Here is a 13682-nt window from a genome sequence, read left to right as displayed (position 1 = left end):
ATAACAAAATTTCAAGAAGTGTCTCAATCTTGAGTAAAGTAAAACACATTCTGGACCACAAATCACTCCACATTCTCTATTGTTCCCTGATTGCACCGTATTTGAATTACTGTGCAGAGGTTTGGGGCAATACTTACAAATGTTCGCTATCATCAATCTTTATATTACAAAAAAGGGCCATAAGGATAATCCATAAAACTGGTTACAGAGATCATACAAATCCACTATTCTTAAAATCAAAAATTCTAAAATTCACAGATCTGGTTCATTTTCTCACAGCACAAATTATATATAAAGCAATAAATAACCTGCTTCCTGACAATATTCTAAAAATGTTTTCTAAAAGGGAACGGGGATACAATTTGAGGGGGGAATTAAATTTAAAACATCCTCGTATCCGTACAACATTAAAAAGTTTTTGCATCTCTGTGTGTGGAGTGAAGCTGTGGAACAGACTAAGTAAAGATATGAAGCAATGTCCAAGCATGGCGCAGTTTAAAAAGCGGTTTAAGGATATGGTTTTTACAGGGTACAGGGAAAAGGTAGAGATTTGATAGGGTGTTCTTGTCTAATATTTTCATGTGTGTGCGCATGCACGGGTTTGTTGGTATGGGTATATATGTATGTGTATATGTATGTATATGTATGTATGTATATATATATATGTGTATATGTATATGTATATATATATATATATATATATATATATATATATATATATATATATATGTATATATATATATATGTGTATGTGTGTGTATGTATGTATGTATATATATATATGTGTATATGTATATGTATATGTATATATATATATATATATATATATATATATATATATATATATATATATATATATGTATATATATATATATGTGTATGTGTGTGTATGTATGTGTATATATATATATATTAAATATATATAAAATTGTAGGTTGTGTATCCTTCAGGTGTTAATGGGGTTATTGAAAATGTGTATATGTGCGTATGTGTGTATATACGTAGGTATGGATAGATAGAAACATATATGTGTATATATTAAAAAAAAAAAAAAATTACACATAACATATAATGTAATTACAAGGAGGTATTTCTGTAGTCTATTGATACTAGATAGTGGAAAAGGGGTGGGATTAAATAAGCTTATGCTTCTTCCTGCTCCTTTTTGAACATGGACGTTATTTGGAGTTGTGGTTGCTCGTTTTCCTTTTGTTTGCTTTGTTCATTTGTCTCTTTTAATTCTATTTTTTTTATACTTTTTCAACATGTTCAAAATAAAGATTCAATCAATCAATCAATTGTGTAAACTGCTTGCTTTTATGTTGCTGTTATTATTCTACCGTGTACAGTGTCCTTGAGTGTTCTGAAAGGTGCGTTCAAATAAAATGTATTATTATTATTTTTCCACCAATACAAAAGGGCTGTTTTTTGTTTTGTTTTGTTTTTATTTTTTGCTCATAAGCAGAGAGTGCTTGCTAGCGCTGTCTTTAGACAGTAAATGTGACGAAACTATTCAGGAAAAAACGCTGCGTATATATTGTTTATCATGACTCTGGGTTTACGTGGCCTATCAACACCATTTAAAAACTGGTATATATCACCTTGTTGCTTTGTCATCTTGAAGTGGTCATGTGATTGGCTTACCACGACTACTTTATTCTTCCTCAGTCAAACAGCAGCACTCGTGCAATTGTTTTGCCCCCCCTGAGCTCCAGGTGTTGTGCCAAAAAGTGATCATCTGGTAGAAAGTGATTGCTGTCTGCGGGAGCGCGCGCAGCTGCTTAAAGCTGTAGCGCCCAGATTACTTACATAGAGAGCTAAGTCTGTGCAACTGATGTAAGGTGCAGTAAGCTGAAGACAGCTTCAACCGTTGTTGAAAAATTGTAACGCGACCGCCCCGCATTTTCTTGTTGGTAACGGTAACGACATTGTAACGATAGAAATAGTAATTAGTGTTGAATATCAACACTTCACTGAGTTCTTTTGATTTCTCATAGGCATCCGATGGAAGACAAAACCCTGCTCAGTACACCATTTCACACTTTATTCTGTTACACAATTACTTCTCGAAGGGAGATGCGTCCTGCATGACACGGTGCCGCGGTTCTCAAAATGGTTGTGTGCCCCTAACAGTTTTATTACAGACGCAGAACGCTGTTATTCATCACTGGTTGCCTGTGGAGAAGTGGACACGGCTCATAACCTTTTTCTTGTAATTGTACAATAAAGGTGTAGTAAGAGTGTTGCTGTGACCACCAGAGAGTGCTGTTGTATTTCTTTCCTGTTTACTTTTTCCAAACTGTGCAGCAAACGCACCAAGTTTGTTAACAGGTGATTCTTTTAATTATGTTTGACTGATTGTCCCAATTAATTGTCAAAGGAGCTTGCAAAGAAAAGCGTCTGGACTTCTTTAATTAAGTTGCTTGAAAGCAACTTAAAGAAGTCCAGACGCTTTTCTTTGCAAGCTCCTTTGACTACGATGACCTGGATGACTGAGAACCTTCACAGACATACGTCCCAATTAATTAATTGTAATAAAAATCTTTATTATAAAGTTGCTGATCAAGTTTATTTGATGAATGTTTGAAGTTTAAGTTTGGCATGTTTGCTGAAAATATTTCTTTAACTCTTGACATGAACTGAACATAAACTTGTGGCTCCTCTCATGTCACTGCTACCTTTTCTGCAGGTGTTACCTTATACATCATATTTTTTATGCTCACCTTTCTCACAACCGAGAGCATAAAGAGGAGGTGCTATTGGTAACAGGTTTGGCCAGCTCTTGGTTTCCTCTTTCCAGTGTACCGCTTACTTGATCAGACTTGTTTGCTTTTCAAACGGAGGTGTTTAAGTTTTTGTTCTTCACTAACAGGTAAGTCTTTCATGTTTGATTCAGCTTGTAATTCAGACTAATTAAGAGTTGTGTATTTATGTAAAAAATGTGGTTTAATCTAATCGTTGTTCATTTATCTCCATGTTGTAAGTTTTAACAACATCAGAAAACACATCAAGTTGAAACTGATTTTATGATTTCTGGAAGACAAAAATACAACTTATACAGTAAGAAGTCTAATAATAAATATAAAATATAGTACATATATTTATCGATTGGTACAGGGGTTTCGGGTTATGGGTGGAAAACAACACAAAAACATGACTTCTTTGTTCCTTGAACAAGAGCGTGCAGTAAATAAAGCTGGGGCGTGGTGCTGACATCACTATGTGCTGCACATTTATCTGCTAAAACTCTGGATTTAACTACATTTCTGGAGTTTTTGAAATGTGTTGCATTAAATAGAAAAGGTTTCTTTTATTTAGCTTTGTTGATATAAATGTGGCAACGATTATTGAGAAAGAGATTTTTCATGTAACAACTGAGGGAGGAAGTAGAAACAATTCAGCAGAAATGAAAGATTAAAAAATTTATAATGACAACTTTTTGTCATGTGAGGCAGAGGCAGGCAGGAAGGGGATGCAAACACAGGACTCTAGTTTTAGTTCTAGAAAACTAGAACTAAAACTCCAAACCAGAAACACAGGGAGACTTACACACATGAGGAGGTACAACAGGACAAAAGGCAAAGGAACACACAGGGTTTAAATATACAAGGGAATAATGAGGGAATGGGATGTAGGAGGGAAACACAGCTGGGATTAATTAGACATAACAAGACAAGGGGAAGAAAAATTAGACACACTGACATTGGACATGGGACTGTCAAAGTAAAACAGGAAATAACACAAACATCGAACCAGGAAAATAAGACACAACAGAAGGAACACAAGGGAGGCACAGAGACAAAACCTAAAGGAAATCACAGCAGTGCTAAAGAAAAACTAAGGAACAGAAAATACAAAAAAACAAATCATGAAAAACCCAGAACATTGAATAAACAAAAACCGAAACATGGAGTCACCCTACTACAGACCATCACACTTTTATTATGAATATAATTGTTATTATTATTATGCCAGAAATTATCTATAGAGACCAAAGTCATTTTTGTAGCACACGACAAACTTTTTTCTGCTGTGAAGTGAAAATTTTAACATAGAAGTTTATGACAAGTTTGAATTTGAATTTATTTATTTAAAAGGGACAGTGCAGTTTAACATAGTTCAAGTGCAAGACATGAGACTGATGTACTGCACATAGGTTTATAGCTACTGCTAATTTTCAACAATTGTCCCTTGTTGGGCTTACAATCTAAATAAATACATATTACAATAAAACATACAACATAGTGACCTGCTGTTGTAGCCGACACAGTAAAGGGACTGGGTACATCACTGCGGGATTCCATTTTCAGCACCTGGAGGTTGCCTTTCCATGTAAAACATTCTTGTAAACTAGTATCAGCACAGTGTTATCCATATGAAGAACCCGTGTCACCTGTTAAAGCCAACTTGAGAGCGTGCAGTGATGTTACAGCGTCCCAGCATCAAGTCGGTTTAATTAAATTAACAAATTACTTTTAAAATTCTGTTTAAAGCTCCTTTGGTGGAAAGTGAAGGGAAGTGAGGTGTGTGGATCAAATTGTTTTTGCTGCTAAGACTTTAATCTGATTCTTATTTCAGTTTTTTCTTGTCTCTCAGTCTCCAGGATCTCAAGACAGGATGTCAGTGACTGTGTCCAAGGCTGATGGGGTCACTGTACTCACTCTGACCACTGACCCCCAAAGTCCTTGGCCTCCTCTGTGCCAGATCTTCAAGAACCTTTGCTACAGTCCAGTGTGCTGCACTGTGTCTCAGCACCTGAGAAGTCTCAACAGAGCTTCTCAGACAGTGCTGGGGGTGAGCTACAACCATCTACACATCACATTTTATATTATGCCTATTTTTTAATTTGTAGTTTTTTCTTAAAGTGCACAATGTTCACTGTTCATACTGTACTTCATTTTTCACAGACGCTGCAGATAATGATCGGGCTTCTCAACATTGGATTGGGATCTATACTCTATAGCACTTGGAACTCCCTTTACTTAAACTACTTAGGCTTTCCATTTTGGTTGGGTGCATTGGTAAGTAAATAATGATGGAGATATAGATATATATAGATATATATATCTATAATCTATAGATATATAGATATATATAGATATATCTATATCTATATATATATATATAGATATATCTATATATCTATATAGATATATAGATATATCTATATATCTATATATCTATATCTATATCTATATCTATATATATATATATATATATATATATATATAGATAGATAGATAGATAGATAGATAGATAGATATATAGATAGATATATATATATAGATATATATATATAGATATATATATATATATAGATATATATATATATATATATCTATATATATATATATATATATATATATATATATATATATATATATATATATATATATATATATATATATATATAGATATAGATATATAGATATATAGATATATCTATATATCTATATAGATATATAGATATATCTATATATATATATATAGATATAGATATATCTATATATATCTATATATCTATAGATTATAGATATATATATCTATATATATCTATATCTCCATCATTATTTACTTACCAATGCACCCAACCCTCCATGGAGAAGGAGGCTAGAGGGCAAGATCAAAGTAGCACGGAGGGAGGTTAGCCAACTAACGGAGTTGCAGAAAGGTGCGACAAATAAGGTGCCTAAGAAATACAGCAAGCTGTCCATACCTGAGGCCTTGGAAACTGCCAAGCAAAGACTCACAGCCTTGGCCAGCCGCTTGAGGAGGTACACCAGAGAGATAGAAGGCAGGAGAATAAACCAGCTGTTCTCCACAGAACCAGCAAAGGTGTACTCTCAGTGGCAAGGGAACAATAAGAGAACAGCACCACCAAGGCTGGAGACGGAGCAATACTGGAAGAGCATATGGGAGAAGGATGCAACCCATAACGGCAATGCTCAGTGGCTAGAGGATCTGAGGGCTGACCACAGCGACCTCCCTGAACAGGGTCCAGTAACCATCACAGTGGCAGATATCCAAGAAAGGGTCTCCAGTATGAAGAGTTGGACAGCACCAGGGCCCGACATGGTTCACGCCTACTGGCTGAAGAAGCTGACTGCACTCCACGAGCGTCTGGCAGCACAAATGAACCAGCTGCTAGTTAACGAGAGACACCCGGAATGGCTAACTGAAGGCCGGACGGTCCTGATCCCCAAGGACCCCAAGAAGGGACCGGTCCCCTCCAACTACCGACCAATAACCTGCCTCAGTACTACATGGAAGCTCCTGTCAGGCATCATATCGGCTAAGATGAACAGGCACATGGGTCAATACATGAGCGGGACACAGAAAGGAATTGGCAAGAATACCAGAGGCGCAAAACACCAGCTACTGGTAGACAGAACAATCAGCCGAGACTGCAAGACCAGACTGACCAACCTGTGCACTGCCTGGATTGATTACAAGAAGGCCTATGACTCAATGCCCCACAGCTGGATACTGGAATGCCTAGAATTGTACAAGATCAATGGGACCCTAAGAGCCTTCATCAGGAACTCAATGGGGATGTGGCGTACAACACTAGAGGCCAACTCCAAGCCCATAGCACAAGTCACCATCAAGTGCGGGATCTACCAAGGAGATGCTCTGTCCCCACTGCTGTTCTGCATAGGCCTGAACCCCCTCAGTGAGATCATTAACAAGACTGGCTACGGATACCGACTACGGAACGGAGCAGTTGTCAGCCACCTCCTGTACATGGATGACATCAAGCTGTATGCCAAGAGTGAACGAGACATCGATTCACTGATCCACACTACCAGGCTATACAGCAATGACATTGGAATGTCGTTCGGACTGGAGAAGTGTAGTCGGATGGTAACAAAGAGAGGGAAGGTAGTCAGAACTGAGGGGATTGAACTACCAGAAGGCAACATTGCAGACATAGAGGACAGTTACAAGTACTTGGGGATCCCACAGGCGAATGGGAACCATGAAGAGGCCGCTAGAAAAGCTGCAACCACCAAGTACCTGCAGAGGGTCAGGCAAGTCCTGAGGAGTCAGCTGAATGGTAAGAACAAGATCCGGGCCATCAACACGTACGCCCTGCCCGTGATCAGGTACCCTGCTGGGGTAATAGGCTGGCCAAAGGAGGAGATAGAAGCCACTGACATAAAGACAAGAAAGCTCCTTACCATGCATGGAGGGTTTCACCCCAAATCCAGCACCCTGAGGCTGTACGCTAAGCGGAAGGAAGGGGGCCGGGGACTGGTGAGTGTCAGCACCACAGTCCAGGATGAGACAATGAACATCCAAGAATACATTAGGAAGATGGCCCCAACTGACCGAGTGCTCAGTGAATACCTCAGGCAGCAGAAACCCAAGAAAGAGGAGGGAGACGAGGAACCATCATGGAAGGACAGGCCCCTGCACGGTATGTACCACCGGCAGATAGAGGAGGTGGCTGATATCCAGAAATCCTACCAGTGGCTGGACAAAGCTGGACTGAAAGACAGCACAGAGGCACTAATCATGGCAGCACAAGAACAAGCTCTGAGCACAAGATCCATAGAGGCTGGGGTCTATCACACCAGGCAAGACCCCAGGTGCAGGCTGTGTAAAGATGCCCCAGAGACAATCCAGCACATAACAGCAGGGTGCAAGATGCTAGCAGGCAAGGCATACATGGAACGCCATAACCAAGTGGCCGGCATAGTGTACAGGAACATCTGTGCCGAGTATAACCTAGAAGTCCCGAGGTCAAAATGGGAGATGCCCCCAAGGGTGGTGGAGAATGACCGAGCTAAGATCCTGTGGGACTTCCAGATACAGACGGACAAAATGGTGGTGGCTAACCAACCGGACATAGTGGTGGTAGACAAACAGAAGAAGACGGCCGTAGTGATCGATGTAGCGGTTCCGAATGACAGCAATATCAGGAAGAAGGAACACGAGAAGCTGGAGAAATACCAAGGGCTCAGAGAAGAGCTCGAGAGGATGTGGAGGGTGAAGGTAACGGTGGTCCCCGTGGTAATCGGAGCACTAGGTGCGGTGACTCCCAAGCTAGGCGAGTGGCTCCAGCAGATCCCAGGAACAACATCGGAGATCTCTGTCCAGAAGAGCGCAGTCCTGGGAACAGCTAAGATACTGCGCAGGACCCTCAAGCTCCCAGGCCTCTGGTAGAGGACCCGAGCTTGAAGGATAAACCGCCCGCAGGGGCGTGCTGGGTGTTTTTTTTTTTTTTTTTTAGATATAGATATATATATATATATATATATATATATATATATATATAGATATATATATATATATAGATATATATACACATTGTCTAATAAGCAGCACAGTGGTTGTTATTGTTGCCTGATAGCAACAAGGTTCTGGACTGGGTGTCAGTTGTGTGCGAGTTATTTCTGGGTGATCCGGTTTCCTCCACAGCCCAAAGATGTGTTTCATGTTAACTTGTAATTCTAAATTGTCCTTAGGAGTGGAAATGAGAGTGTGTGGTTGTCTGTTTGTCATAAATTGGTCACCTGTGTTGCTCCCTTGTTAGTGAGATTTGGTTACGAAAAAAAGATGACCAGATTTGTTTTTCCATTTCACATCAGGTCATACTGGATACACAAGATGAGAAATGAAATGCCAACAAAGGGCCATGTAAACCAAACCTGTCACAGTAATGGAATAGGAATCAACTGAGTAATCTTTACGAGAAGATCATTTTGGGGGTCAAACATATCTTTCCACAGTTAAATATGTGACAGAAAGCTTAATTGCCAAGTTTTGTCCAAGATCTTTTTAAGTGTGATGACACCAGTGCACATTTACAAACACAGATTCATAGTTTTGCTAGGTTACATTAAAAATTAGCTATATTTCAAAATAGCAGTTCACACAAACAAACAATTGCTCTCTCATGGTGAAAAGTTTTATTTACAACATATCCTGCAAGAAGAGGGGATAAAATGTCCATAAAGACCCCTCTGTTTTCTCTGTTGCACTCAGTAAAAAGATGGACGTGAACTTTATTTATGTATTTATTTATTTTGTCTTTTGTCTAGTTCATCATGTTCGGCACTGTGTGCGTTTTGTCTGAGAAGTATCCAAGTCCATGTTTGGTGAGTATTTCAGCTGTAAAACATTTTCATATGATCTCTAAAGGACTTTTTGTTGTCATGTCTTATTCTTATTTGCATTCATGATAAATATACTAAACATGTACAGTATGTCCTACAGCATACACACACTTGCATAAATACTGGAGGGAAGTTTGCTGAAGGAGGACTTAACACCCCTCTAGTCTACATATAATTGCTAAATTATTTTTAGCAAATAAAATACTTTGATAAAAATGATTTCCCACTCCTGACCCCACCTCCAACTTTTCACACTGCATCTTGAAACAGTTTATATTACAAACAACAATCAGGATGTTACATCCTCATCATGGAAAGATTGTCCACTGGCCTGTAGGTGTGATTAGTCCTGACCGGATGAGGTAGCTCTTCTGTGTTGTGCCATCCGGCGCAACACAGAAGAGCGGCACATGTTCAGGGTTTTAAAAGCCACAGAGACACGGTGTTTAGAAAAAATGAGTCTTAATTGTTCCGATGCTCATGACACATACAGGATCACAAAGGGTTTTCACTTAGGCAGCACTTGTCCTTCTCTCCTGGATCAGTTGGAGCTTTCTTTAGGAGCCTTCCCAGCTTTGACAAACATCCAGCTGGGATAACCACATTAACTCAGGGCCTTCTTGATGTGATGTTCTTCTGCTTCCCTGACCGCTTTGTCTGTGGGGATGGTGTTCATTCTGTGTTGTAGCGCACTGGTGATACCCAGATTGTGCTCCACTGGATGGTGAGAGTCAAACCTTAAATACTGATCTGTATGCGTGGTTTTACGGTACACATCAATATTTAAATGTCTCTCGTTACTGATGGAAATCTTACAGTCTAAGAAGTCTAACCTGCAACTTTTCATATTCAATGGTACTCATGGCCACTGATCAATGGTCTTTGATCAGTAGTTGTAGATCAGCGGTCGTGACAATTTGCATACTAATGGTCAAGAAACTGACCTCACAGCCCATTGTTCATCAGTGGTGCTAGTTTCAGTAAGTATGCAAATGAGACTGAAGAGGATGGATGAGTGACCAAACGTTTCTCCCACTGAACCAGCTTTCTGGGATTTCCTTGCCTGGATGATTGAGCATGCATGAAGACAACAGTCACAATAGATTTCCTGAACATTACACTGAATAGGGGATGTGATCCAGAACTTGTTCTGTTTCTATATTTCATTATGTCAAGAAGAATAAAGGAAGAGGAAAATGAAAAAGAGGCAGATTAGCTGGCTAAGGTTAAAAAACTGCTGCCTAAGTTTAAACGTAACTTCCGTAAAATTATAATTCACGTCGAAGAAGCTCAAATTTTTAGAAATCTGGCCAAATTAATGAACCCTCCTCCACAAATGTGATTATCTAGACTTGGGACCAGGAAGCAGAGTTGCAGTTTTATTATGTGTCTCTGCAGCTTCTCTCCTCCTGTCACCCCCCTTAAAATGAAAAATCCCATCCTCTGAGAGACTGTGTCAGCTGCCAGACAAAAAAACAAAACAATCAAAAAACATTAGAAAAAAAAAAATCACAAAGAATAACAGCAAAGTCCACAACTATCCACAACTGCACCAAAGCATTTTGAAAACGCTCTTGAAATCGCATATATTTCCAAACAGAGCTGTCCCATTGCAGTGTGGATGTTTGAAAACGCAGACTTTCTAAAACGATGATGCATTTTAGTCATGTGATGCAGTCATGTGACCAATTAAACAAAGATAGCGGAGTGCATTATACAGCAGTTGTTTTGATTGCTGTATAAATTTTGACAGCCCTAAAAAAAGATTAACATCAGTTTGTACGTGCTCCAGATAGCTTTTATTTAAGTTCTTTAATTCTCACTCGCTTTTGCGCAGGACTGGAGTGTAAGCGTTTTGGGCCGTTTCAATGTAGACGCACAATTCTGTGAAAATGACTGAAAGCGCTAGTGTGGACGCGGAGAGTTTTCAGATGAAAACGCCATTTTCAAATCTATCCGGACTAGTGTGGATGTAGCCTAAGGGGAGACAATGCTAGGGACACAGACATGAGACAAGGGACCGTCAAAGTAAAAAGACATGAACACAAGGGAGCACAGTGAACACCTAAACACTGGAAGAAAATAACAAAAAAATCAGAAAACTAAAAATTGATAAACACAAAACATAAACATGGAGTCACCAGATTCCGGACCATGACATCTACGACAGAGATTCCAAATCTGAAGAATCATCAGAATCAGATACTTCATTAATCTGAAGTGAAGAATAACATTAACAAACCAAAAACAGAAACCCCAAACTTAACATGAAAATAACAACCATCATATCCTAAAGCAGCAACTAGACAGAAACCAACGTTTAGATTAATGAAGAATCCAGGCATGACTATGAAAACATGCGTACTCACAGAGGCTATGATACTTTAGTCTAAGAATGCACTAAGTGTCATTTATGGTTTGGATATTTTCTTGTACATTAACTGGTCATTTTTGTTTTTCAGGTCATCCTTACTGTGATTCTGAATCTGGCTGGAGTTGCTTTTGCCATCACAGCCATTGCTTTGTACAGCATTAATTTAGGAGACATTCGTTCTTGGTGGAACTGTTATGAATACTACAATGGCTACAATGGCTACAATGGTTACAATGGTTACAATGGTTACAATGGTTACAATGGTTACGGGTATGGCAGGGAAACAACAAGGTCTTTGGAGGAAAAACTCCTTCAGGAGAAATGCTACGAGGGCCGAGCAGTGCTGGTGGTAAGTTAGGGAAAGCAGAAAGAAAAATGGCACATATACACTATATGATACTATCTTATATACTGCAGTATATAACATTTTGAGACTGTAGATGAAACGCTGTTGTTTGCGTCCCATCAGATGCTCCTGAGAAGCATCAATGCTGTGATGATCACCTTGTCTGTTCTGGAGCTCTGTGTTGTGATAAGCTCTGCTGTCCTGGGAATCAAGGCTCTGAGGAACAAAGAAAAAGGACAAAACAAGGTAGATAATGGACAACACAATGGTTCAAACACATTCTGATAAACATGTTAAATAGTAGAAGATGTTGGCTGAACACATGAAGTGTTCTTGCAGGAATTCTGTTTGTTTTGTCTGAATATCAGTGAAACCAGGTAACAGTGAGTCTGTGCAGTGTTCTCATGCTCTCTACCAGTTTGAGTGAGTCAGTTAAAGTTTATATCTGATGTACAGACAGAGAGCAGAATGACAACATAAAACAAAACAACAGCCCATCATGACTTTAAGGCATGAAGCTCAGTCAGTCCAGAATATTTGTGGAACTTCAAAATCTTTGTAGAAACTGGCTCCCACGTGGACCGGCCCAGGACAGCAAGTCCAGAGTTCAGGCTGCAGATTTTAGGGAGAGACTGTGTGAATCAGAGCTTCATGGTGGAACTGCTGCAGAGAGAGAGAGAGAGCCATGAGGAAGAAGAGCTGTTGGGACTAATAAAAAAATAGACCAGAGGAAGTTTGAACAGCTGTGCCCAACTTTCTGTTAGTGTGGACAACAACAGCTTACCACAGTTTGTTTTAATAACAATAAAATAAATTGTAATTGCACTTTATTTTTAATGCTGACTTACATTAAATATTTCATTAAACATTGATTCCTTTTTGTATTCCTGCATGAAATTGTCATCAAAGTGTGCGCAGTCATGGTTGTTTGATTGGAGGGAGTCGACACTTCACAAATATTTTTTTCTCTTTTAGAGCACTGATGACCCAGAGCTCCACAAACCTCTGCTGGAGGAAGTCACTGCACAGCCTGTGGCATAAACATCTTGGCTCTGTGATTGGAAATGTCTGCGATTTACACACATTCTTACTAACAGCTAACTGATAATATACAAATTATGACTGTGTGTTAATGTAGTGACATATACCTTACATTTAGTTAGATCCCAGCACCGGGTTGGTAAAAAGTGATTGATAAACAACAAAATTATTGTTATAAGTCAGAGTCCTGAGCTCAGACGCTGTGCAATAACCTGAAGTTTATTCAGTCAAAATACAAACTGGTAACTCTTTTCTTTTCTTTCTTTTTTAATGTGTAAACAGGGAATGTCAGGTGGAGGTTTTTACTTTTAAATGAGGTTTGAAATGTTAAGAAACTCAAGAATTTACTTTTCCCAGCCTGTGCTGTAAATGCTTTCGCTTCAGTCGCACCTAACCTCTGGAACAACCTCCTTCATGCTATTCACGCATCTGACTCAATCCAGACCTTCAAGGCTCGATTGAAATCCCACCTTTTTAGTTTAGCCTTCCCAGCTTCCTAAAGCATGCCTTTTAAGTGTACTTCCTTGCCCTCCCCATTTTCCTCTGTTTTGCTTATATTGTTTTATCAGTTTTATTTTTAAGTCTTACTTGCTTATCTGCATACTTGTATACTTGGTTAATCAATGCCTCCCACTTGCTAGCGTATCTGCTTTTGTATTTTGCTACTGTTTTAATGGATTTTGTGAAGCACTTTGGTGTATCTCTGGTTTTAAATGTGCTATACAAATAAAGTTGTATTGGATTGTATTTCTTGGCATGTTGAATAAAACATGAAAGGTTCAGCTGTTGTGCGTTGTGT

General features: G+C 39.0%; 1 protein-coding gene across 1 annotated transcript; it reads left to right on the top strand.

Annotated features, from left to right (window-relative positions):
* Positions 1-2806: 2806 nt before the first annotated feature.
* LOC146659910 (uncharacterized) lies at positions 2807-13655 on the top strand. The gene is made up of 7 exons (XM_085423875.1): positions 2807-2872; positions 4597-4794; positions 4908-5021; positions 9048-9104; positions 11585-11845; positions 11966-12088; positions 12818-13655. Exons 2-7 carry the CDS (start codon positions 4618-4620, stop codon positions 12881-12883), a joined length of 798 nt encoding a protein of 265 aa, XP_085280001.1. The 5' UTR covers positions 2807-2872; positions 4597-4617; the 3' UTR covers positions 12884-13655.
* The last annotated feature ends 27 nt before the right edge of the window (positions 13656-13682 follow it).

This window comes from Rhamphochromis longiceps, linkage group LG11 (assembly GCF_057381845.1).
Source record: "Rhamphochromis longiceps isolate RC_006_pf linkage group LG11, R_longiceps_female_GT1.1, whole genome shotgun sequence".
NCBI classification, from domain to species: domain Eukaryota; kingdom Metazoa; phylum Chordata; class Actinopteri; order Cichliformes; family Cichlidae; genus Rhamphochromis; species Rhamphochromis longiceps.
Note: the sequence above shows the minus strand (reverse complement) of the source record. Positions and strands in the feature narration are given on the sequence as shown.

Coding starts and splice junctions, on each gene's coding strand:
- LOC146659910 (XM_085423875.1), top strand. CDS start 4,618: ATGTCAGTGACTGTGTCCAAGGCTGATGGGGTCACTGTACTCACTCTG. Junction 5,022..9,047: donor CATTTTGGTTGGGTGCATTG/GTAAGTAAATAA, acceptor TCTTTTGTCTAG/TTCATCATGTTCGGCACTGT. Junction 11,846..11,965: donor AGGGCCGAGCAGTGCTGGTG/GTAAGTTAGGGA, acceptor GCGTCCCATCAG/ATGCTCCTGAGAAGCATCAA.